Below are 27,997 nucleotides of genomic sequence, written 5' to 3' on the forward strand. Positions count from 1 at the left end.
GCAATTTCTTTTATTATTATTTATTATTTTTATTTTTTAAAATTATTTTATACAGACAAATAGGCAAAATGATTGGTACTTCGTTATAAGGGACAAGTCCTGAATTGTCATGTTTAAGGTAAATGTATGCTTAAACATTTTCAACAATAACTAAAAATTTCAAAATAATTTCAATAAATGGCTATGTTTACAACGACTTTTGGCATCCAGAGTAGAAAGTTCTTCTAGAGTTTTGAAGACACCATGCCGTTATTGTACAAGGGGGGTAGCCCAGTGCCAGTTTGGTTTGATTAACATCGTTCTATGTGTCAAAATGCATCAAAGTACTAACTACCAGCACCACTTTTGGTGCCAAATGTGTACACATTCTCTTCTCAATGAGATACTTGTCATTCTTATTTTTATTAGTGCAAAGTCCATGTAATATTACAAAATAATTTCATCAAGGGGTTCTATGATGGAATACTTTTATATATTTCATATAAAATATACAAATATTATATCAAATCATTTCTAATATTTTTTTCTTTTAGATATTTTCTTTTTCTTCTTCAGAAAAACTGTCAGTTTCTTCTTGAGAGCTGCCTTCACTTTCACTGCTGCCACTCTCGTCACTGCTCTCATCCTCGCTGTCTTCATCACTGCTGTCGGTTCCTTCATCTCCCTCATTCTGTTCATCTGCTGCTTCTAGAATAACAGTTCAAAAACATTTTATAACCTACTTTTTTTTTTGCTTCCATGATAAACTTCATACATGTGAACCATTTTTTTTTTTTAAGTAGCAAAAATACTGTTATCACACGAAGTGGCAAAGGATCTGAAACCTGTTGCACAGTTAACAGTTGAGTTTGATCATATTTTAAGTAGCGACAGGTGATGTAATATTTAAAAATACTGAAAACATGTAGCATAACCACGTTTATTAGGAATTACTTTTTGTAACAAAAACAGCAAATCTTTTATAACAGATTCCCTCTTTGTGGTGTCTGTTTTAATAAAAACCATGGGGGAGATATGATGTAATGTAACTTTACAGGGTTGCAATGAGGATAGCAGGAACAAAAGAATTAATGGTAGATTAATGCTCTCAAGCTGGACTTCAATTTGCATTAGTATGTGAACGAAACGGAAACCAGTATCTGAGGTTATGACTGATTTCAGTGATCACTTGGTAATTTGCTGTTCATCGAAAAGAAAAAAAAAACAGAACCCAACAGAAAAACAATAGAATTAATATTTGTCCATTAACTACTATAGAGACTGTTTATGGTAAAAGTTGGTTGAACAGTTATGCCTAAATACTGTAGTAGTCTAAATGTTTATTTGGATAGTTATGCCTGGGTCAACAATCTGGGAGTAATCATTAGGGGTGACAGGGGAAGAGAGACAAAGGGCCCAATTTAGAGAGGAATACAAGAATTGGGACGTTAAAAAACACTGTTAAATTTGCCTTTGTACTTATTATTATTTGTTTATTTAGCAGACGCCTTTATCCAAGGCGATTTACAGAGATTAGGGGGTGTGAACTATGCATCAGCTGCAGAGTCACTTACAACAACGTCTCACCCAAAAGACGGAACACAAGGAGGTTAAGTGACTTGCTCAGCGTCACACGTTGAGTCTGAGGGAGCCGGGATTTGAACCGGGGACCTCCTGGTTACAAGGCCTTTTCTTTAACCACTGGACCACACAGCCTTCCACATGTATCAAAAGAGAGCCCAGAGTTGGACAAACTGTGATCTGTATGTACCGATAGTATGTTTTATTTTCAGTAGATATGGATGAATCCAAGGGTTTATCAAGAGTAAAGGTTGTTGTTTTCAATCTGAACTGGAAAAATGCTATAGTCATGCTCCATTAAAGATAGTTATTGAAAATGTATGGATTCATTTAACAAAATGGATAGGGCCTGGTAATCTGGCAATATTATAGTTTCTTGAGCAAATTTAAAACATTTACAAAACTATATTTTGATGAAAAAAAGTTGATTGACTAGATATTGAGGGTCTTGAGCCACATGCCAACCTCTCTGTCATTCCTGACTGGTGCATCTTTTTCACTATGAAATATGTAACATATTATTTACTCAAAAACTGTCTGTCATCTTTAACACAAAGCAGAAACATTTAGAAGCAATAGCGGGTTTACTATTGCTTATGTAAAAACATATTCTTAGCATACTGATGTTACGTGATCTGCATAAAGATAACAGGTTTCCAATTTGAGAACAACAAAACAAATTGAAAAGTGTCATCAATTTGAGGTGAAAACGAAATGTATGAAGGTCATGATTCATTAAACAGAATGTATTCAGCTGGAAATCAAGTGACAACTTTTTTTTCTAAGCTATTTCTGCATCTTTTCTCACAGTCTGTAGACCAGGAGTAGTCAACAGGCAGACCACAGTCCAAACCCAGACCACCAGAACATTTTGACTGGCCCACCAAGTCATATGGCAATCTGGGTTTTTACTTGCATTCACATTGGAAATGCTCTTCGTTTTTGAGACCACATGGTTCTTATGAGAGTGTGGTGTGCGAGGGCACAGTAGGTGTCGCTGTGATAGTAAGTAGCAGATACAGTGAGCGGCATGAATGAAACAACGAAGTGAAACTGCGTGCGCTGGCTGTTTTGCAAATCGTCAATCTTTCCCATCTCTATGGCTAATAATCATCATTAGTATTTTTTTTTTTTAAATATACAATTTAAATACAATTTTCATACCTTATGGTTCGAGTTTAGAAAAATCGCACTTCACAAAGACAAATAAAAAGATCAATGAGTACCATTACTACAAAGACCATTTTTGTTAAGTAGGTTTTCCAAGCCGATTAAAAATATTACGGGTAAAACATAAAATAATGTTTTTTTTTAAAAACACATACAAGTCAACGTATATTTGTGCTATTCTGCAGCATAGTCCTGACTCACAGAAAGCACACAGTATTTAAGTGATATGTGTGTTTGTATTCTCCAAGATAAACATTATTCATATTATTAACATTAGTGTTCGGTTTTGGCTGATGCATATCTTTGCGCCTCTGCATTGCTCTTACTGAGCTCACCTGTAACTCAAACCCCTTGAGGACCTACCACTTAAGTTACTGTGAGTATTAGCCAATTAGAAATGTACTGAATATAAAATTACCATATTTTTTATTATTTCTAAGCAGCGGTCCAGATAAGCTTCATCCCTGCCATTTTCATGCATTCAAAAATCCAAAATATGCATAGCAGTTGTGCTGCACAGCTTGTTTGCCTCCCCTAAAGCTTCCACTAACAACTGCATCTCCCAGAATACAATGTCTTCAGTTACTAGGAAACTGTAACTGTAAAATTCAAAGCTACACAGGTTGAAGCGTAAACACCCCAGTCCAGCTATAAATCCAACTGGAACCATCGTCATAGGCAACCACTAAAAAAAGGTGCCTATAATACTAAACAAACAGTTTTATAACTTATTAATTAATTTCCTTATTTTGCATTTTATCCCCTGAAAATATATTTTACTCTATCTGTTAAAATTAAAGGGTAAGTTACTCCCAGACCCAAAACCTTATCTGGAGCGCTGTTTCTAGGTTTTTATATTTTTACTTGAAAGAGAAAGCACAGTCATTTTTCAAATGTTTTTTTTTTTCTTGTGCTTCACTTTTGCTTGCTACAATAGCTTTGTTTTTGCAATGTTGAAACACATTGCTAGGGTCTGCTAACACAGAAACATACAGTAGTTATAGAATTCTATAGTTTTGGCAGGGAAAGAACTCATGTAGAAACAAGTCAGCAAAAAAGGCAGACTAGTGAAAAAGTCATTTTAATAACCAAAAAGCAAAAAAACCTATAAACCAAGTGAAGAACTCTAAAACCAAGAACATGTGTAATAATGATATTTGTGTAGTTATGTGTTTGTTTGTGGATATGAGGATAGGGGTCAGAGTTCAAATGTGCTCCGGACCTTCACCTTGCTGTAACTAAGAATTTCGGACCTTCACATAAAATAACTGACTACCCCTGCTGTAGACAGTTCAGGGTTATTTATCTGTATATACAAATTCTATCACCCTGCTTTCTTAAAATGTTCTATCATGTTCTGTTCATCAGTAACTATTGCAAGCTGTATTGACGGGAGGGAAAGGGGGACAGGACAACCAAGCTGGAAAATAAATACTACTAATTCAGAAAAAAATAACAATGTGTCATCGTTTCTAGTTATGGATGAAAACAACCACATAGTGAATGCTATCAGTTATAAAGAAAAAACAACCATAACTGCAAAATCATGAACTGCAAGACAGGCCTAAAAGAGTTGTCAAAAAGTATAATGGCACCCTGAGGGATTATAAGGAGTGGATTAATCCTTGTCTAGGCCTGTCTTTTAATTATAGAACTCCAAAACATATGTTTGTCTCCTAGGTTTAAATACAGAGTGATTACAAAGTTTACCACATCAACGCACCATATCTCATGTGGTAAACTTACTTTCAAATCACCCTGTATAACAACGGACACAAAATATATACATTTCCTTAGGAGCATAGAAAATGAAAATTATTTTTTACTTCCAGCTTCAAGGAGTTCCTTATTGGTCAGACCCAAAATGTCGAATACATGCAACTTTACAATTTGGATACACCTTTCTTTTGCAAAATAAAAGGCTAAAGCCCTTACTTGGCCTAAAATATTACTTAAAAAAAAAATCTTGTATAACTAGTCGAGTTTAGAAACAAATGAACACATTTTACATGGTTAAGTGCCATGCATATTTTCCTGAAAAGCTCATTAAAATATGCAAAAACATAATCCTTTAAATTTCTCATAAAAATGTAAATGACTCTATTTCAGGGTGCATAACAGTAAAGGACTGAGGATAAAAAGTCCTTTTCATAATAGCGAAATTATAAAAAATGAAACAATAAAAAAAATGTAAATCCTATTTCTGTGTTAAGTTAAAAGCATGGATACAATAGGACAAATCTCAGAAACTAAAATATTTTTGATCTATGAGGGCTAAGATAACAGTTTTTCAGGCTTACCTATCAGCAGCTTCTCTTCAATAAGGGGAATAAATTGTTTGGCCTCTGGGTTATCGGGTTCATAAATAAGAACTGTGGGTAGAATATCAGAAAAGGAAAAATGAAATTAATCTCTCTGCAGCCCCCTGGCAAATAAGAAAGGCATTATAAAAATACATTTGATAAATATAACACAGAGAGTAGCAGGATTCAACAAAAAGACAAACATGTTGGCATAATTTCCCTTAAATGTGTTAAAAGTAAAGGTAAACTAAACTAAACTAAACTAATTCCACTTTAGTAGTTATAACACATTTGCTAAAGGCATAACAAACAATAACCTAATCTTATTTAGTTATGCAATCTTTTGTACTGCAACGAGAAATGTATTGTGTACAGTCAGCAGGCACATGTCCAACCCTATAAAATTTTGACTTCAGTGACGGTTAAATGCACGCGATGCGTATCTGATTATTTCATTTTGGCCCGTTCCAACTCTTGTTTGTTTTTTCAGGGAACACAAAAAAGATACAATGTCAGAAATAAATAGCTGAAAGGACTGTGTTTTAAAATAAGTAGGCTTTCATTTAGATGTACTGTAGTTGATTTTGTTGGTACAGTATTATATTTTTAACAGAAGTAGTATTTTAATTCAGAACGATATGATTCTGAAAATATCACTTGTGAAGAGAGACAGCTGTGGACTGTAATACAGTACATACTTTTAAATCCGGTACGTATTGTAGCAGTAAGTAAAATTCTCCATTAACAACCAACAGCAAAATTAAATAAAAATGTTACCTATGCACAGAACTGCATAAAATGTAAAAGGTAATGCAATTTAGCAAAACATAAAAAAAAACAAAAACACATAATTTTCCAGAATTAAAACAGTAACCAAAGTCAGTATTCAAATTGCAGAATATAGGGCTCTATAAGGCCCTAGTGTCACAATTCACTTGCAAATGAAAATGCACAAAAGCAACTAAAGATAACAGTTTTTTTTTGTTTTTTTTTAAATGCATCACAGTACCTAAAACTGTTCAATGATTAACTGTTTTACATTACGGTAGCTTGTCTCACTTTGTTTTTGATGCATTTTCGTCAAGTGAAACTGGAGGAAGCGCTGTGTAACTGCACAATAAAGACTGATATGACATACGAGAAGAAAAAAAAAAAAAAACGTGGGCTGTGACGGATAAACAAGTGCATTGTAACATTAAAGAGATGGAGTCGGAAATCGCGTGTGACGGGTATTATTTATTTCTTAGCAGACGCCCTTATCCAGGGCGACTTACAAATTGTTACAAGATAGCACATTATTTTTACATACAATTACCCATTTATACAGTTGGGTTTTTACTGGAGCAATCTAGGTAAAGTACCTTGCTCAAGGGTACAGCAGCAGCGTCCCCCACCTGGGACTGAACCCACAACCCTCCAGTCAAGAGTCCAAAGCCCTAACCACTACTCCACACTGCTGCCCTAAGTAAGTGCAGTCATATTGTTATATTGTTGTATATAATGGGGATTGATTTTATCATTTAAACCTTGTGTACAACCAACAAAAAATGTTCAATTTTGTATACTGCAGTTATACCTCCTTTATTGTTGACAATTATATAGGAAATTATATAATCTATTATATAGACTTCATAATTTATTGGTCAGTTGAAAACAGATTGATTAATGTTATGCCCAAGGCCTGGAAAACACAAAAGTTTTCAGATTGTTATCAGTCTGTCAAAAAAGACTGATGGAGTGTTGTACATATTCTGACAGACCAATCATGCAGTAACAACATGTTTTAAACACACAACACAAATATATCACTTGCAGTGTAAAAGGCATTGAAATACTAAAACAAAATACTTTAAAACAGATCTGCAAATTAGTCAAGAATTGTGGTAACTTACTCATCTGACAAAGTTTGCTTGCTAGGGTATAATTCTGCTCCATTATTGATTGCAGGAACTGAAATTTAATGAACAAAAAAAAAAAAAAAACACCTTTTATATAATTATATAATAATTTAATCACACTGAACATTTAACATGAAACAAGCATTTCTTAGAGATCTAATCCAGTGGATGCATATATATGTGTTTTTCATTACATATGTTAAAAAATGAGCAATCTTGACTATGTTCATTTCTAAATAAAATGATTACCTTTTATGTACAGTATACAACTACATGTTGTTGAACATTTTACAATATCAGACTCAGCTGATATTTCTGGCAGGATGAGTCAGTCACATAAACCTATTTTTTTTTTATTTGCTGAAAACAGAAAAAGCATTAAAGTCACTTAAAGCCACTTGCATGCTAACAAATGAGTTGTTCAAAATAATACGAGAATTGAGAGTGAAAGGATATATTTTCTTGCATAAAAGCAAGGAAAAAAAAGTGGGGTATGACTAATACGTTATAACTTCCTACCGTAAGTATATTAAACAGAATCCTTATGTTGCAACACATACTCATTATTAATACAAAGCCGAGTAATAAATGGCACAGGCTTAGCGCTCCTGCAATTTTAGAAAAGAAAAATACACTCTTCACATTTGCATGATTTATGAAAAAAAGGTAGGACTACTGAAGGTAAATTATTGAAGTTTATGGATTATTTACTTTACCTTTTGGGACAACTAAACTTAGGGAAAAGTTGCTTCAATGAAAAACAAGCTTAGTATTTACTTGTGGCCTCGGGCTAATAAAAGTTACCAGATTTCTTTTAAACTGAAATGAACACATGAAAATCTATGTGGTTATCTTCCAGGTCTATCCCTCAGTAGTCCAGCCCCACAGTGTGGCAGAATATTTCATTTCTAAAGGAGTGTTGGGTTTATATCTGTGTAAATAAAACACAGATCTCAAGTGATAACTAACATTTAGTTTATAAAACACCTACATATTGTAGTATCTGATCTTCTGCACAGTGCCCATATACTACTAATGAAATTACCATCTGGGAGACAAATATACAGTACCAGTCTAAATTAGAATATAATCTCCAGTGGTACGTTTTAAAATCCAATTGCCACACAATGCTTGTACTGAGCATCCATTCTGTGGAGTACAGCACCAGTATAATCAATCACAGGCAGTTTCTGCAATTTGTTTGCTGTTATTGAAGAGGTTTGTCACGTTATGTGCTGTATATCAGAACTGACAGCTACAATAGCAACCCTGGAGTTTAAGAAACAATATTAAATGCATATCCTTTGATGCTGAATACATAAAGTAAAACAAATAGTTAAATGACGGTTACACTTTCAAATTCAAACAATGTTTGTATTTGAATCCAAACCTCATTTTATTGAATCTGAAAATTATGTAAATCCAGAAACAAAGCTTTTTGTGTGATTTGCTTCGAGTTCAGGAGTCTGGTCAAAATAGTGAGCATGACATTAACTTGGGGGCTGGTGGATGTTTTGGGGTAGAGAATATAGTAGCTTATCAAGAGTCTTGGCAACCAGTCTAAATGTATATAATGTCTGACTAAGATGCTCCAGTATTAATCTTGTTCAGTCTTTAGCATGCAATATGCTCTTGCTGCAACATGAAATAGGATTGCATTTCCTTTATTTGTAATGCAACTAGGTCTAAAACCTTCAGAGTGGATGGAGCTCTGTTTGTTAATGTCAGTGAAGTGGAAGTCAACTTGTCTTTATTAGATCTTAATTGAGATTAAACAAAACTAGTCAGGGTTTTTGATGATCTATGTGTGTCAGGGAATGTGGGATAGAAGACTGAGGTAATTGGGATGAGGTGAAAAACATGAAACAGACTTAATAGAAAGTGTTTTTTTTTAGGTGAGGACACATCACTGCATTTTCTTTTATATTAAATACATTTTTGTTTGTTTTAAATCTAGTGATGAATCTTTTATGAACAGGTCAGATTTCTTCTCACAATACCATATTAGAACTGTGTAATCCAGCTGGAAATGTCCAATTAAATTAGATATAAATGTGAGATTCAAATTCTATTTCAGTACCTAGTTTCAAAATAGCAACAATATTTTTTCACTGGAAAAATAAAGTTCAATGCCATTGGGTTGGAGCACTCATCACCCAAGCACAGTGCACAATATGAAAATTGTCCTATTGTTATTGTGGTAAATTAAACCAATGTAATGACCTTCATCTGGATTATATAATATTTGATCAATACTTCAACTTAAAATATGTATTATTTATTTCATATGTACATTCAAAAACACTGTGTTACACAACAGAATACTAGCTGTACAATTACTGAAAAAAAACTTTAACTTGTGTATTACAATACCAAATATGTTTCTGATGACCTTCATAACTGCACGGTTATTATTATTATTATTATTATTATTATTATTATTAATTTTTTTTTTTTTTAAAGTAAAGACCCAATCTCGTTTAGATACAACATTTGTCTTTCATTGATGCCTTCTTTTTAAATCTTAGTATGCCTGTGCATACATGCCAACAGTCCCTATATGGTCCCTTTACGATTTCCTAGCAAATGTCCTGCATCCTGGTGCACGGGATGAAAGTCCCGATATTTACCCATAGAAAAAAATATCATTTATTCTGCACAGCAGAGTTAGTGAAAACCACATGCTATGCTCTTCGCGCAGCTGATACATCTTTCTGATCACTAACTTATACAAAGGTAAGAACGCTTCATTATGTCTATTTTTACTGTCATGATGGTCGTGTTGTGTTGAGTTGGGGGGGATACGTCTATTATATGATGAGCGTCCCACTGAACAGTCTGTTTCAAAGCTCTTTTCAAAATGTTTGCTCTAGTGTACTGGGGTTTGAGATCTGGCCTCAAATCACTGCAGCGATTAAAAAAATTAAATAAAAAAACATAAGTGGTCTGGCTTTTCTGTTCCGCACCACATCAAGGACCGTTATTGCTGTGCTACCTGTTTGACAATGTGGGTAATAATCCTTACACTATCATGCACTAGAGCGGCCATTTTGAAAAGAGCTTTGAAACAGTTAGATGTTAGATGTGTAAGAAATTGTCAGGATGTTAACAATGAAAAGAAAAATGACAGGTACGTTATTTAAACAGTTTTTGCAACACGTGGGGACATATAATACTATATTTTTCAGAACCCCACTACTTAAGGATGATGGATGCGTGTATTTAAACTTTATTATTTGCACTTTCTCCAATGTTATTTATTCATTTAACTTGACAAAATGTTCTCATTTAGTTATCCCTTTTCATCCCTGGTCTTGGATGAGTAGTTTGATACATGTATAAAAGATATGTACCTCTCCAAGCAGCTGTATGGGTGCTTTGTTTTCTTCATCCTCACTCTGTGCCTCGTCTTCACTGTCATTACCCTCCCCCTCTGAACTTTCTCCAGGCTTGTTGGAATTCCAGTTGACATTCTGCAGTGAATGTGATGATGGAATATTGATGGGAGACTGAATGGTAACTGCCCCCTCGTGTTCCTTAGTGTCTATGTCATCTGAAAAAAGAACACAAATTATTAATATCTGCATATGAAAATACAACACATAGTGCAACATAGTGTTGAACTGATGTGCATATTTATGGTTTTTGAGTTAATAGAAAGATAATGTAAAAGAGCTTCCAAATCATCGATTGATGCTAGAACACTTGCACTTTGAGAATGTATTGTGTTTTACTGAAATGCTTCTTTCAAGCACAAAAGATTGATACATTTAAACATTTTATTTCATTGAGGCAGTTGTGATGTAAGTTATGCAAACCATGGAATAGAGTCCCAACATTTATTCAAGGACTCATAGAATCTCTTCCTCGCATTGTTTGGTAAAAAGTTATGTAACCCCTTTGCTAAATATTAAATATCAAAGTGGACAGCATAATGCTTTCAAAATTTTAAATAATCAGCTGTATACTGAGATATTAAAATGACTGCTCAGTCACGTTGATTATAAGTATCAGGAAAAAAACTGTCTGTGAGTCAGATGTAGACATGACAGCTACACTTATATTGGAAGTGATTTTTTTTTTGGATTGCTGATACAAATAAGCAATTACTGAAGTGTCGTGACACTTTCAATGTTAAGTATGGCACAACAAATCTGGATTTTACATCCATTTCCAATTCATTGCATTACTCAAAACATTTCAGATTTTTAAACTGCATAATACAGGTCTATAAACTGCCTAAACTTTGTAGTGTTGCATATGTGTTTGGAGCTTTAAGTTGAAAGAGTTTTCTTTGCAATAGTCACAGGTGCATGATTTTTGTTTCATTGTCTCACAATGATGTCTGCTTCATTGTGAAAACTCTCCACACAGAGTGGAAATTGTTTCATCCAAAACTATTCAACAGATTTTTAATTTGAAAAAATGCTTACACATACTAGATTATGTCCTTGTATAAGAGTTAAATACTTTATTGTGGTACCGTTAAGCTCTGGTTCAATGTGCTGCTTTTTCGTGACTGCACACATCTTTTCCACAGCATTTGGACGTCTTTTGTCCGAGTGAAGCTCTGTAAAATCAGAAATATGTTTAAATTGTGAGATGAAACAGGCACATAAAAAACACAGTGAAGAAATATCAAAAGACCTGTTAATTGTTATATTGCTTATTAGGCACTTACCCCTCCACAACTATAGGTTTTTCATTTACATAGAACTTCACTGAGAACAGAATTATTAGATTTTTTTTTTCCCCAAATAACATAGAAAACTGAATAAAATTGCTTTTGGCTGACAGAACAATAAGGGCGAACAGCAAAGACTGCAAGGAGAAAAAAAAAAAAACTTAGTGCCCTTTTCATTGTGACTTTAGTGTCTAAACCCCTAAACGTTTTAGCAACATAACTAGAGCAAAGGTCTAGTTTGATCTCTACACACTTGTATTGTCATGCTGTGAACATGTTCAGAATTGTGTGGCTCTTATAAGCAGACTTTCCAAAACAAGATAGCACTGGTAAAGGAACCTGATAGAGTCACAGAATACAGCTATGTACCAAATTTAAAGACACTAAAGTGTGGTTAAAACAACAAAAGGTATATTTTTTAGTCATTTAGCAGACACTTTTATCCAACTTACAGTGAACTACGCATCACAACTGCTGCTGCAGAGTCACTTACAACAGGACCTCGGTTTATTGTTCATCCGAAGGATGGAGCACAAGGAGGTTAGTGACTTGCTCAGGGTCACACACAGAGTCAGTGGCTAGGATTGAACCTGGAACCTCCTGGTAACAAGCCCCTTTCTTTAACCACTGGACCACCAAGCCTCTACAAAATCATATAAAATTATAAAATGCATACCGGTAACAGTAATGACACTTATATTTTCAGGGCGACTCTCTAGTGGTTTTGTGTTGGTGCCCATCGCCACAACTGGCTTTTTGGTTCTGGGAATATCTGGATATTTTCCATTCCTGTAATGATATAGAAAGTGGTAATTTACAAAACATTTTGTGCTTTCCCATTGGACATTTTTAAGTACTTTCATATTGGATCGGTTATGACCACTTGATAGGCAGAGCTGTTTATAAAAAAACAACTACCGTATTCAGAATGAAAAAGTTGTCCACAATACACTTGCAATGGAATGCTCTGCTTCTTGTGTATCCAAAAAATATAGAAAAAGAATCTTTCAGCCAATCAATGCACACGTCTACTGTATACCACACATCACAAAGAAAGAATGATGACATCAACCGTACCATATTGATTTCTAGAGTGCTTTATTCCCAACATCAGTATGGTTAATGTCATCTACTGTAAAAAGAAAATAAAAAATCATACCACAGACACCTGTCTCAAATTCCTTTCAACTGCAAAGTCAATTCAAAACGACATCATCTTAAAATCGGCCACCTATTTCTTAATGGTATTCTCTTCATCAACCTCTGTCCCTCTTGTTTATGAAAATCACAACTGACTAAATAAAGGTTGGTCACAAATAGAAAATAAATATAGCTGCATTTTTTTTTACTTGTATATGGTCAATAAAGTAGTATATTATAGTTATAGGACTGCGACCATGCCGGCCTTCTGCATTGTCCTACTTGTACCTATATTCCCTCATACACATACTTTCACCGTCCTATAACCCTGTATGACCATGTTTTTATCACAAATGGCTGTGTATGCTCTATGATAAACAAGCCTTAGGTTTACTGAAATAGTCTATGGATCTATAACAAATCAAATGAACGACTTCCTCTTGAAACTAACGTGATCTTTCACAAGACCATAAATCTACAGAGCAAGGTCTACCTTACACCTCGTTTTATTGTTTAATTTGCCTGTAAAGCAAGGGAATACTGAAATAGATCAATACTGAAAAACATATTCCTAAGTATAATATCTTCTGAAAAGAGCAAAAGAGAGTCGAGTATATTTTTAGTTCCATTTGAATATTAGAATTAAGAGTCAAACTATAAATCAGAATCTTGTTTAATATTTCTGCTAGAGGTTTTTTTGCACTAATTCACAGTACAGTATTGTGTTAGGAAATTTCTTAAAAACCTGGTTTTGATACAAAGTATTTCTGTAAAAGGAAGACACCAAGATTTATGTGCAATTCTTACCTTTCTGAACTAGCTTTTGCTGCACTTAATGATATTTGCTTAGTTGGTGTGAAACTTCTCCTGCCTGCTGAACTTTGTCTGGATCCAGTACTGCCAGGTCTAGAGAAGAGCATGTTTAATATATTAGCAAAATGCAACAGACTGAAAATACATATATACATACTATAGCTTGTTTTGGAGCATAGCAGAGCATTCACAGCCATAGTAGTGTTTTCCAGATTAAAATAACAATAATATTAACATTCAAAACAATTGTTTTTGTAATCAAGTGTTTGCAGTGTACTGTACAGCCTTACAGCCACATCATTGAAAGCCATATTGAAAGCAGAACTGAAATACTGCACTGTAAAACATTGCTGTATTTGTGAAGCACATTTATAGCCATCCTTAGACTTCCATCAGTCTCAATAATTCCAGGACGCAAAGCATTTAATAACTAAGGGTTTCTGGAAAGGGTTAAAGCCCATCAGTCGATGACAGAGCTTATCTCTGGCAGTTTGCTGCTCTGCAGTTGCTTCTTGTATATTTTTTTATTTATTTGTTTGTTTATTTAGCAGACGCCTTTATCCAAGGAGACTTACAGAGACTAGGGTGTGTGAACTATGCATCAGCTGCAGAGTCACTTACAATTACATCTCACCCGAAAGACGGAGCACAAGGTGACTTGCTCAGGGTCACACAATAAGTCAGTGGCTGAGGCGGGATTTGAACCGGGGATCTCTTGGTTACAAGCCCTTTTCTTTAACCACTGGACCACACAGCATCCTATTGCTAAAAGTTTTACTTTAAAAAAATATACACTCTCGCCTAACAATGGGTTAAATTTAGAGTTCAAATACTATACACTTCAGAAAGAAATACTGGTCTATTTTGTCCATTGCTACACTGAGAAAATATTATTGTACTAACTGCTTTAAACACTACAATTATTTACAAATTTTCAATTTATTAAATTAAAATAATTATTGTACAGAACATGCACAATTACATTTAAAAAAAATAATAATTTAGCCGTTGCCAAGTATTTTTTATTATTTTCTCCCAAATTTGAAATGGCCAATTATTTTTAGGCTGAGCTCACCACTACCACCCCTGCGCCGACTCGGGAGGGAGAAGACGAACACACGCTGTCCTCCGAAACGTGTGCCGTCAGCCGACTGCTTTTTTTCACACTGCGGACTCACCATGCAGCCACCCAAGAGCTACAGCGTCGGAGGACAACGCAGCTCTCGGGCAGCTTACAGGCAAGCCCGCAGGCGCCCAGCCAGACTACAGGGGTCGCTGGTGCGCGGTGAGCCGAGGACACCCCGGACGACCTAACCCTCCCTCCCCCCGGGCGGCGCGCGGCCAATTGAGCGCCGCCCCCTGGAATTTAAATATAAGGTGTCATGACAATTGGCAGCACGGCTGTCAAGACGGTGCTAATTGTTAGCATGTATTGGCAGCTCTGTACACACCCATGTCCATCTCTGCAGGGAATAATTAAATCAAAAGTATAAATACATGTTCTTCAATATTCCAGCACTGCAGTGCATCACCAAAGATTTATAATTATAGCTAAATGTTTTAGCCATGTAATGGAAAAGTAGCAGAGATGTTACAGAGGCCCCAGGCTAAACATTCAATATAACATAACTGCATGAATTCTATGTTAAAAAAGCACCCTTGGATTCTTAAGTATGAGCAACATAAGGAAACTGAGTAATAATTAATGTTTTTTTTTTATGGATAAGACCAATTATGGGTTTTTATCATTTTAATGATACTTCTACCATTTAGCTTTGCAATTTATTTTAAATTAAAAATTAGATTGCAATCCAGCTGTTACTGTAAAGATATTTAAATTATACCATAGAAAATATACAAACATGTTTTATTAAATATAGTAAAATGTGCAAATGACAATATTTTCATGTTAAACATTTTCCAAGGACCAAAATGCCAGATACGGTATTTGGTGCTTGAAATAAACTTGTAGGATTTTCATACCGTGACATTTCAACTGGCTCAACTGCTACAGCTTCTGCAATTAAAAGAACACACACACAAAAAAAGCATTTCATGAATATTGTGTAAGTCTAAGTCATTGCTTTTACTTTCTTAAAAATGTGTTCTTAGGATTCAAAATGTAATGAAACAAATACTGTATAAAAACCTGTTTTCCAATTAAGTAATCATAAATTCATTATGAAGAACAGCACTGTTTATATAAACTGCCAATTACACCATTTTTACATTATACGACAGGTATAAGAAAGAGGACTGAAAAGCTCAATGTAATACAGAGTATCTCTAGTAAATAAAAATAAAACATACAAATTCATATACCTCCAGGTTCAAGAACTTGTAATTTCCCATTTACAGATGCCTGAACAAAGACAAAAAAAATGTAATCCATACATGTGTCAGGAATATTGATACATGAAATCTTTGGTTAAAATAAACGGCTACAAGAATGAATGACCAATGAAAGCTGGAGACAACTTCATTCTAAAAGCATTCTGTAAAACAAAGTGTGACTAACAAGTGCTTACCGTGTTTAAACAGGATGCCTCTTCAGAGGAATGTTGCCTAGAAGAAATTATTTTAATTATTGACTTTTAATGTAGAATATATATAATACCTACTGTATTGTCTCTTGTTAACAACCCCTACCCTGAGACATATAATGTAAAAGGTATTTTGGTCAAAATATATAACGATACTGTATAATGGTCCGCTGTATCAACATATAAATAAATGCATTTCATTATTTTTTACAACAAAAAAACAAAAGTAAAAGATGTTTACTATGCACTCTAAGACTTATACGTAACTATTCAATTTACCTTGATCGTATTCCGAATGTTTCCACAATGATCCCATCTAAGATTTAAAAAGTAATTATTTTACATATTGGTAAATACCTTACTTTTTTATTTAATTAAAATGTTATGGATACAAATAGGTAAAACAAAACTGGTTATCTACAGGAGAGAGTGAAATAATAATTACACACTTGATAAATTGCTCTGTAGCCAATACACTAGAGAAGTGTTTAAATAATAACAAGGTATTTTGAAAGGTGCACCTGCTTCTCTTTGCAGGCAATTCACTGAAAACGCTTCAAACACTTTTAACAAATGCAACTTTTTTCATCATATTGTAATAAAGGCATGTATCATTAGACATTAACAAGAACACAACCAGTATTCCACCAAACAGTCTTTGAATGAGGAATACATTTAGCTACAAATTCAATTTTTAACACCTCTCTCACCTTTTTAAGATGCTTGAAATCATTCTGAATGATTACTCTAATATTGAGATGTGTATTTTTTTTTCTGTAGCCTGGGTACAATACAGAATTGGGTGGAGTCAACATGGTATATAGGTCACAATACGACAAGATTTCTCAAGGCCAGGAAACAAATACTTTAACAACAGAAGCACTGAAGCTGGGCACCAGCTAGTTAGAGCAATAGTGAAAATTATACAAGTGTCATAATACAACTAGTAGTGCAGACATTTCTCAACAACTTACTGCTTTGATATTGGAGCAAATCAGACTGAATTACCATTTAGAATTACTGTTACCATGACACCTCACAAAACAAAGCTCCCAGGGCAGGGGAATCAATTTAATGAATGTTGCTGTTAGGTGCTTTGGATCATTTCAAATCCATCACTAATTACCTTGACATCAGTTCTATGGTACATTTGTAGTCTTCATTTAACAAAGGGTGATTGTAAGGAAAACTAAATTTCAAATTTCTAAAGGGGGGGGGGCTACTGTTATGGGGGATGCAAGCCAAGACAGGTTGGTAACCTCTGTTTTAACAAAATTGGCAATAATTTTATCTTATTACACAACATAGAAGGATCTCATTCCAAAACCTGCATCTGATCCGTGTTATAACCCTACTGTTGCAGCCAGGTCTTACACCCAGTACACTACACTGGCCTTTGATAAAAAAAAAAATGTTTTAAAAAATAAATAAAGGAGGCATAAACTGTATATTACAGAGTGTAAGAGGCAGCTTAATAATAAATCCTCATGAAATAGATCACTTGAAAAATAAATTCTTTCATATGTTTTCAGAAGCCAAAATTCTGACATGTGGGAGATTTTTATAATAGGGACTGAAGAGTTTTTTTAAAAATAGCAAACAGAGAGGCTTAGAAAGATTACATTCCTCAGTTTGGTCAGGACAGTAGTAACAATACACAACTTTTATTGGGCTAATGAAGGCTATATATTAAAAACCAAAATCAATAGGTGGCAGTGTAGATAGAATGAGGATTATCCACTGTTTTTTTTAGCAATCAACAGTAGTCCTTTGTTTTAGAGGGTTGGGGTGCTTGCGACTGACAATCTATATCCTCCCTTAACCAGGGATCTTCCTTTCCTCTCAGCACTCATACATGTTAAATGCATACTAAAGTCTGGCAAACACACCACATTTCAAAGTGGCATATTATAACCACCTTACAGTTAAAGCAGTCCGATATTAAGCTGCAATTTCAAATAGTATATGACCCATCTGGCATCCAGGTGTCCCCCATGGTGACACCAGTAGTCAAAGTTGGCATAACTATGTATTTATGTATTGCTAATTTGCATAAAGGGATGGAAAAAGACTCCTATTGTATAGCAGTTAGATTCATACCAGATTTTATCATGGGCCTTATTAAACACTAGTAAAGGTATTAACATTCTAAATAAATACAAACCTTCTGGACCCAAAACCTCAAGCTGTCCTGAAACCTGAAAATAAAAAGCTGGGAATCATCAATCAGCAATTTATTGATGCTGCTGTAAAACATAAACCAATAAAGGGTTAATCAATGAGAAATCAACACACTACAGACCATTTCATTGACTCATCACCTCTTATGTGGAGTGGGTCCAGAGAAAACAAATCATACCAAATTGCATGCGTCCACAGTATCACCCATAATTCTCAAGAGATGAGATCACATTGTTCTGGACAAAAATAAAACCTTTTTATCAATAACCTTCGTTCTACATGAGCTACATAGTACATTGTTCTGGGCTTAATTAGAAAAAAACTGTCAAAACACTATTCAATGACTCATCTTTTACTGAATATTCTAATATTCCATCACCCTATGACCTTTGAAGCTTGCCATTAAAATTAGAATAACTATGGGCCTTCAAAGATATAACAAAAAATATGCTAGTTTTTTTTCATATGGTTAAACGTGACTTGTTTTTTTTTTGTTGTATTTATCGAGTTTTTTTTCCCCCAGAAATAGATGCTGTAGAAAACTTGTATTTAACTACAGCCAGAGTTAAGCAAGTCACAAGACCATCAATGGATGGCAGATGTGTAAAGTATTGAGGTCCAAGCAATATGTCAAATAGCTACATTGCAGCACAAGGGGTAAGATAGTGCCCTTGTTTACAAGTCACCCTTGTAAACAAGTGGCTCAGAAGTCAATATGACAGCAATATTAAAAGTAATATAATTGTACAAAATTACATACGAAACTAAATAAAAACAACAGCAGTTGAGCCGACATTTCTGACAGTTGTTAGTTTAACTTTTCACTTCTAAACATTCTTCTCTCTCTACCCTGGATAGTATCTCACACTTACAACTTGGAAATAAATAATTTGCTAGCATGTCCACAATCATTCTAATTCAAATGTTGCAGCTCAGCAACCAGGACAAATAAAACGATAGTTTACCATAGTTGATTGACTTCTTGGCGATTTTTCAACGCGTTGTAACCTAAGCAAAACAAGAACCATAATCACAACATAAAATAACATACATCAAGATTGTATAAACATTTTTTATACATCGAGCTTGTATAAACAATGTTTTCTAAAACACATTCACACGGTACCTGTGCATTTCAAGACGTGCTATTTCTCGTATGAAATAAAAACCACAACTCACACGGTTAGCCTAATTAATAATTAAATTAAATTAAATTAAATTAAATTAAATTATACATTTAGTTGAAGTGCGCTTTTTTTAAAAGATCGTTACAATTTGCCACTGACAACAATATCGATAAGAAACAAGCAACAATTATCAAAAAAAATTGTTGACTGTCACTTGGAAAGTAACACGATAGGAAACAAACTCCCTCTAATCTCCATAGAAACACGAACACGGTTTCTTTACCAAGCGCTCTTGTAAATGTAACCGGGGAGAACAAACACCCTAATTAAAACGTCCGCGTTTACGGCATGGCTACTACTTCCACTGTGCTGAAGCCACAGTTTCCTGCTGGGGCACGAGGGTACACCTGTTGAAGTAGGGTACAGCCGTATCTGAATTGGTCGTTTGCTGGTTTTCAGCATGTCGTGCTGGTCCAGTAGACTTGTTAGTGATTAAGAAGCTGGTTAGATATGTCAATTGAACATTACTTTAATGTTCTAAAGACAACTATTTGTTGTCTACTCTCCTAAATTAATACAAGTAAACAGTGTCCATTATGTTATAGGATCTACCCTCTGAGTCCCGCATAAACAACAAGTAGATATGTGTTTTAATTCTCAACTAGCTGGTCAATAGCTCACCAGCAGTTCCCGGAATTCTCAGCAAGCATTTTTATTGCAGTAATATACTGCATTATCATATGTGTACTGCAGTTTATTGCAAGCAGTAATACTGCATTGGGTGAAGATTGTGACACAAGGCCTTGAAAGGGTTTTAGTAATGAATTAACACAACTTTTTGAGGTGGGGGACGACGACTAATCCCAATTGCTTCAATTCCAATTTCTTAATCCAGACATAATACTAACTAAACCCAGACCATTAGTTTAAATGAAAATCGAAAAATAATGGATATTCCTACACCGACGTCGATCCTGTAAAGAATGTATACCTCCTCTCACCTTCCCTGGCATCCAGTTTAGCTAAATACTTCAATGAGTGCAATATACATTCAGGGACAGATAATTTTGACGAACTCAGGATTTTTAATCTGGTCAACTAATTTTCACAGTTCAGTGATTCTCATAGATTTTCAATAGGGGGCGCTGCTGCGAGAGAAAATCTATCAGATAGTGTCCTGCAACTAAGTATACTTTACTGTATAATAAAACAACAGCAAGCGTCCTAGTGCCAATTTAAAAATATAAATAAATAAATAAATAATTGGGAGAATGTAGAGATTCTTTTTGGCACTAAAACGCTTCCGTAAAATAAAACCTTGACATGAAGAATGAATATAATCCGTGAATGCAACAATGTATGAGCTAATAATAATATAAACTATTATTTGATTTCTGCTTATGTTTTATTTCGCTATTTAAAGTGAATGTTGACTGTTTTCTAACATTATTCCTACGATTAAAAACTCGGTAGGAGCAACATCGAGAGATAAATACTAGAGTGTCTTTGGGGTCAGCAGGTATTCATTCGTGTTTGAAGTACTAAAAAGAAACCATTCCAAAATATGAGCTTGGACGACGATGCAGATGCAAACTGTATGTTTAATACATGTAAAGTTAAATTGAGTGGATAATTTCCATAGACCGTTAATATCGTTGATATTTAACGTCTGTCTGTACTTCTTCAGAACTTTCTTTAAAGCGTATTATGTGTAAAAGTAGTTTTAGGCAGGTAAACATGAAAACCTGTATTAACTGTTTAAAAAAAACAAAAAACAAAACAGCACCACAAATAGATTAAATTGTAACACCTTTAGGCACTTTCACACTAATGAATATGGTTTTCTAATACCTGTTTATTATTATTATTATTATTATTATTATTATGCATCGTCATGATAATGGTATACACTGTATGAAGTCAATGCAAAAGTTGAAAGCTCATTTGGATGTCTTAAACTTTTTTATATAGTAAATGGGGATATTATTTGAAGTTTACACGCATTAAACCAATTGATTTCTAAAAGAAAATGTAAAAGTAAACTACTACCTACAGCAGATTATTTATTTGAGAAACAACGCTCATTATTGTCTTAGATAAATATCTAGATTGTTTTTTGTTTTGTTTTGTTTTTTAAACACATTAACATGAATTGATTTGTTGGGCTAAATAACGAAAACCCCATTTGAAAAAAAAAACGATTAAAAATAAAACAACTAATTTCTTCCTAGGAATCTGATGCATAACATAATTTTACTCAACTTTCCACAGTAACATATATTGTTTAATTCGAATAGAGTTTAATTCGTGCGCGCGTGTGTGTGTATAGTTTAAGATTTAAATAGGCTCGAAATGGTGTATATATCTCAGGTAGTGTTTATTTAAATGTTTCTTCCCAACTAACTATTTGTTTTAAGTACTACAAGGATATACGTTTCTGTGACAAGTGCGTCCTGAAAAACACTTTTTTGGTTTTGTACCAGTTTTAACTTGATGTTTAACAAGATCAAATGTAATAAAAAAAATGAATTCATAAAAAAATAATAAAAAGTTCTACAGGTTCATATTTAAACTTTTGCCACATAGAATATTTACCTGTTGTATTTTCTCCAACTCGCCTCAAAAGGATTGGTAAACGTGTTAAATGACTCTACTCAACGGACATGCGTTTCAGACTGTTTAAACATATTCAGTTCTTTATTTTCACACAATAATGGGTTGTTTAAACATAAGCATTTCTTTTCAAAAGCATGCCGTATAGGGCACCCCACATGGAGCGAAAGAGGAACACTTTCATTCAATAAAAGCTATTAAATAATATATACATAAAAGTTCAATCTTCCACCGAAGACAAAAATACACAAGTTTAAAAACTTGTTTCTTATGCATATATTAGTCCTACACAGAGAAACACTGCTAAAAAAAAGTATGTTTTGTGAATATGTGTTGATCGCGATGGGTATATTTCAAAGGTAATACGCTTAGTGTCCGCCAAAAAGTAACATAATTGGGATCAATTACAAGTGTCTTAAAATCAAGACACTATATTCACCATCAGGAAATCAAAGTAAGTTTTGCCAAAGAAAGACTTATCTATTGCAATATACAGTATCAATACAGGTTTAAACGATTTTATTTCAAATTATATTGCACAATTAGTCCATTTGCTTCAAAGCGGAAAGTTTATTCATTGTTGCTAATTGTTTCGTATTTCTTCCCGTTTTACGTGTTCCGTGCTCTTATCTCCCACTTTGCTCTTTTTGTTCTGATGAGTTTTTACGTGCTTGGCCAGGTGGTCGCTCCTCATGAACCTTTTCCCACACTCGGGGCAGACAAAGCGTTTCTCCCCCGTGTGTGTCCTGAGGTGCCTCTGAAGCTCATCAGACCTGGTGAAGCTTTTGCCACAAAACAGCCAGTTGCACACAAATGGTCTCTCTCCAGAATGCCACCTCAAGTGAGCCTTTAAGTGGGAAGTTTTGCCATATACTTTTCCACACCCCAGTATGTGACAGATGTGCTGTTTCTTCTTTCCAGGCTCATCACTGGAACTAGATGATTGACAGTTCGGGCACCTGCATCTCCGACACCTCCTGGCTGTGACAAGTGGAGATTTAGTTTGAAGCAGGGCTGCTATTTGAGTCTGATATTGTGCAAAGTCAGAATGCCCCAGGACTAGGCTCCTGTGGAGGGGGAAGCAATGTGTGGCAAGGGAGGAGGGGTGGTTAACTGGGTTACCCTGCTGAAGGCTCCACCAGGGAATGTCGTCCCCCGGGTTCGGAGACAATTGCCTGGGTTGCTGATGAAGAAGACCAGTGTGTCCCTGAACAAAACCTGACATCGCAGGTGCAATAGGTGCCGGTGCTGCATAGGTCACAGCAGGTACATATGTGCGTGGGCAACTTGATTGTAGTGACTGCATGGAGGAAGGCAGCATCTTCACAGGTGAAAAATCATAGGGGTATGAAGGATCCGCTGGAGGCGTTAGGGGGAGTTCATGAGAGCCAAAAGTTGACTGCATGTGCGCTGTGAATTGAGATTTCTGAGGGGACATTCCCAAGATCGAGCTGTTTTGAAGTCCTGTTGTAGGGTTGCATGGTCCTTCGGCACTCCAAGGATGAAATATTCTAGATGGAGAACCGAGAGTCGGGTCATATGAGACCGGGAGAAATTCTGCAGGACCTGAACCGTGATGATGTTCAATCCTGCTGCAAGTGGCTGCTAAAAGAGCCAGTGGAGAATGTTTTGTCGTTTCAGGTGAAGAGTTCGGGGTACGATCCTGTTGAACATTTGAATTTAAAAATATGTATTATATATATATTACTATACTTTACAGCCATTTACAACAACTATACAATACACGAAAAAATAAATGCTGAAAGTGATTTTGGTTAAAAAAAACTAAATAAAAAGTTGCTCCTGCAAAGAACCACAAACTATAAAATAGTTATTTCATATTCAATAAAATAAAGTTAAAAGAGGGCACACGCATTTCACTACACCACGAAAAAGTTATTGTCCAATAGCATGTAGTTCACTAAACTTTATTATACAGAAACATTGTACTGTAACTGTAACATTTTTACAGATTATATATATAATTGAAAAGCTGAATCGGTATAACATTAATGTAATCATGCGTAATGTTCAAAGTTTGCAGTCGATTACCTTGAGAAAATAATTTTGCACCTTGAACTGGAGGTAAAACAAAACAACACCTCAAAAACAACAGAGATGTGCAGCTTTTAAAGAAATGCTTTGTCTTCAGCGAGTACTACTAACCTGGAGGAAAGCGTGCAGAGTGTCGTTCTGCAGCACAGCCACAGCAGCCATGGCAAACTTTTTTTTTTCACAATAATTATTTCACACAGAAAATCTTCAAGAAAAGAAAATTGTCCTCATGTAGGAAACTCGTTGCCTGCTTTGCTGCTGCTCCTGAAGATATCCTTACACTATCTGAGGAGTGAGGGATCACTTCTTAGAATTTGATAAGGACTTTGGTGGGCCGCCAGCCAGTCAGAAATACGATTTATTACTTTGAAGTTTGCCGCTGCCCAATCATCAAAGAATAGCGGCTCTTTAAGAAGGGAAAGCAAATCCTTTGAATCCACAAAGCTCCTATGGTGTGTTTGTTGGTCTGGATAAAAGAACTGATTATTGGGGGGGAGGGAGGAGATAAAGGCGGGACAATTAATGAAGTAATCACTATGTGGGAAATGTATATACACAAATAATTGGATTTTCTTGATCAAAGCTCCCAATGCCGCCTGGAGACCCCATTTATTGGATGCTCAAGTCACCTGATCCCCTTTTTTGTAATTACGGATTTGTACCAGAGCCTTAAGTGACAATGTGGCATTGTCATCTCTGGAGAAATCTGCTAGTACGTTAATGTGTTTGATAACTTTAGCCATGAGGGTTGATGGCGAGATAAAAAAAAAAAAAAAAAAAAAATACTCAAGAGAAAAGAAACAAAGTTAATCTAGTTTTGAGATCCTCTGACTTCAAATTCAAGTTCGTACAAACAGTTAAATAAAGTATTATATAAAATGCATCATACTTAAACGTTTGGGGTCATTGGTTTTTAAGACGAATTTATGCATTAGTGAATATGCAAAATGCATTTCGTTTTTTTTTCTTAGCGCTTAAGTGTTACAGTCCGAATGAGAAGCTAAATCTTTAATGACGCCTTTGATCTGAAGACTGTCCCCCCCTTCTGTAGCCATCATTATAGCCATTCAACTGTAAATCAGGTCTTAACATTAGAATCATACAGCTTTGAGTACATTATTATTATTATTATTATTATTATTATTATTATTATTATTATTATTATTATTATTATTATTATTCAGTTTTTGTTAACTATCTCTCTGGGGCGGTTAACAATGGGGAGATTTTAATTATACAGGTAGAGAATGCTTAGTTTTTTTTCATACCCTCCATCATCCAGTTATTTATTTTCCTGGTTTGAAAAAAAAAAAAAAAACATCATATTATTTGATCTGCTTAAACCACCTTTGAGAATTTAAATAATTGACTTTCCGTGAACCCTCAAAAGGAGTTCTCTTTTCACAATTATGTTGAATGATTTTGTCTGATAAACAAATAGCTGGTATCATACAGGCGACTCTCGTGAATGTGCCCGGTAGCATTTGATGGCTCTGTTAAGTTTCCTAAAGTTTTCCCAATGTGAGAGACTGTAGAGGAGGAGTTTTTCTCTTCAAGAAAGTGGAAACAATTTCGAAATCCCCCGCCTGCTTCTCCGCCTCAAACAGCTCCCAGACCTCCTCCAGCTGGACAACCAAATCCCCAGGACCCGCAAAACAAAACACATTGGCGCAATTAAACAAATAGCAATCTGTTTGTTTTTTTTAATTTATTTATGTAGAGTTTTAAAATCCTTCGTATTAATACATCTTCCAAACATAAGCATATCCTTCATATTAGGTGTAAAACCCGAACTTTGTTACAAGTGTATATGTATTGTGACCCTGTATATTAACAGAGATAGCGACAGGGCATTTTTACACCAATAACCTTTTAAACTGTAACTGTTTACCCCAGGTAACCTGATTCTGACAATGGTTTAAGTAACAATTGTATTTACATTACGAATTAAGTCTTTTAAATGCCAACACAGAGATCTTTATCTGGCTTTCCCGTAGAAACAATCGCTGTCCTCTCAAAGACTCTGGAGAGTTGTAGATTCTGAATTAGATCGGTTCCTTTGAAGGGATTAGAATGCCAAGTCCTCTCCCACGGCTCCACACAGAGAGTCATGGGGAGAAGTGAGATTCCCGCTGGGCCACTCAGCTACTCTAACCCTCGGCACTACAAACAAAATGCACCGAACTTCAGATGGTAATTTTACGTTTTCACCTCTGCAGCACAGATTAACATTTATGTTAGGGTGTATTTATTAATAAAAATACAGCTCCCTTGTTATCTATGTGTTCAATCTTTCAGGAGGTGTAGTTTATCTGTGTTTTGAAAAGCATATTAGATGTTAACAGTTTTTTTTCTGTGTTTAATCTTTGCTGTATCATGTGGATATTTTCTCAAATGTCTGAAATGTTTTTGAATATCGCCATAGAACAGAAAATGTAGGTCATACATCATTGCTAAAAAAATATTGAATCCACAATATAGTTTTGTAATGTGGTCCAGGCGTTACTGGATCATATCGGACTATTTTCTTGGTGCAGAACCACAAGGTTACAAAAATGAATCAATATGAATGGTTCAAACCAGTTAATTGGGTTAGAGCCATTAATTGGTTTAGAAAATGTCATTTTACAAAACTAACCAAAAATAGGACTATGTTGCTGATATAAACATGAGAAAAAAATGTTGAGAGTAAATATTATTTATTTTTTACTCACTTGGTGAGCAACCAAGAAAAAAAAAAAAACAGTTGGTCAGATTTTACAAACATTCTAATTACAAATACAATTTTAGGATGTTACACTACAGCTTATCCACATTAGCAACAAGCCCCACATTCAGTAGATAGTTTACAAACTGTATAATCATTTTTAAAATCTATATTTGAAACAGAGTTTATATTAAAAAGACTTAACATTTGCAGATGATAAAATATGTTATTTTTGCAGTTTTGCAGTAAACACACGCACAAACAATTTAAAACGATGTCTGAAACACTAAAGAAAAACACAGAGAATGAATATGCAATAAACCCAATGATTTGTGTTCCAAGCACAATAATAAATACATTTGTTGCTGCAATCAATCCAATACTTTACAATGTTTGCCACAGCAATATCCTTAACATCTGTCTTTACCTTTCTGATAGGCTGTGACTTTCTGTGGTCACCAATCCTCAGTTTTCTTTTAAATAGCTTTCTTTGTGGCACACAAGGTAACCCTATAGAGAAGTGTCCTTTGAAACACAGACAAACACGATTTAAGGCATTAGGTTCAACTTTTTTTGTTGTGATAATTTAAAACTCAAGAAATAAAAGTAAATGCACTTGTATGGCCTTGATGTATTTCACAGGTCAATGTCATTCAAGTATTTGAAAGTGATTTGTTACAATATCTTCAGAACTGAATAAATTCATTTGATTGGTATCACAAATTACTTCCAGATTTTTCCACACAATGTATTGTTGTTTTAAATAAAAGCAACATTATTATTTTGAATGGTGCAGAAAATATATTTTCAGTTTAATGATTTTTCTTTTCTTGTAATTTTAAATTTTTTTAAAAGAAACATTCAGTGTTCGTCTTCTGTTGATCAGAACATGGGTGAAGAGACAGCGTTCAATGTATCTGCAGTTCTTGGCTGGGCATTGAAAGGCAACCTGGTAAAGGAAATACAATCAACATGTCACACAAACCTTCATCCACTGATAAAACACTGGACAGTGTCAAAACATAAGAACAATGCACACCATGTATGTTCTCAAATGGCACGCCACATACATCGGCATGCAGTTTGGCCTGTGATACAGTAATGGATCAAATCAGTGCTCTTTGGTGGTTACATATAACGTATAATTCGTTTTTGGTTGCAGATGTAAATAAGTAAGAATTTGTGACTAATGTTAAGCAATCA

General features: G+C 34.8%; 3 protein-coding genes across 4 annotated transcripts in view; all 3 read right to left on the reverse strand.

The window, feature by feature from the left end:
- Positions 1-54: 54 nt before the first annotated feature.
- Positions 55-19,896, reverse strand: erich2 (glutamate-rich 2). 2 transcript variants are annotated; one of them, XM_059033694.1, is made up of 14 exons: positions 19,703-19,896; positions 19,258-19,300; positions 18,276-18,309; positions 16,391-16,427; positions 16,097-16,133; positions 15,891-15,930; positions 15,552-15,585; positions 13,563-13,661; positions 12,292-12,404; positions 11,415-11,501; positions 10,285-10,484; positions 6,926-6,983; positions 5,031-5,102; positions 55-687 (listed from the first exon to the last, which is right to left on the reverse strand). In XM_059033694.1, the coding sequence occupies exons 1-14, from the start codon at positions 19,879-19,881 to the stop codon at positions 530-532; spliced, it is 1,191 nt and encodes a 396-aa protein (XP_058889677.1). In that variant the 5' UTR covers positions 19,882-19,896; the 3' UTR covers positions 55-529. The 2 variants fall into 2 exon arrangements, with proteins under 2 accessions (XP_058889677.1, XP_033900140.2); XM_034044249.3 differs by lacking the exon at positions 19,703-19,896 and adding an exon at positions 19,419-19,696 and having other exon boundaries at positions 58-687.
- A 2,191-nt stretch (positions 19,897-22,087) lies between these two features.
- On the reverse strand, positions 22,088-24,545 carry LOC117426561 (transcription factor Sp5-like). Its single transcript, XM_034044250.2, has 2 exons — positions 24,199-24,545; positions 22,088-23,695 (listed from the first exon to the last, which is right to left on the reverse strand). The coding sequence occupies exons 1-2, from the start codon at positions 24,247-24,249 to the stop codon at positions 22,616-22,618; spliced, it is 1,131 nt and encodes a 376-aa protein (XP_033900141.1). The 5' UTR covers positions 24,250-24,545; the 3' UTR covers positions 22,088-22,615.
- A 2,224-nt stretch (positions 24,546-26,769) lies between these two features.
- myo3b (myosin IIIB) overlaps positions 26,770-27,997 on the reverse strand; it is a 103,720-nt gene continuing 102,492 nt past the window's right edge. The window contains exon 36 of the mRNA XM_034043667.3: positions 26,770-27,743. The gene's annotated coding sequence lies outside the window, so the exon portion shown is untranslated. The remainder of the gene's footprint in view (positions 27,744-27,997) is intronic.

Source organism: Acipenser ruthenus, chromosome 11 (genome assembly GCF_902713425.1).
Source record: "Acipenser ruthenus chromosome 11, fAciRut3.2 maternal haplotype, whole genome shotgun sequence".
Lineage (NCBI taxonomy): Eukaryota > Metazoa > Chordata > Actinopteri > Acipenseriformes > Acipenseridae > Acipenser > Acipenser ruthenus.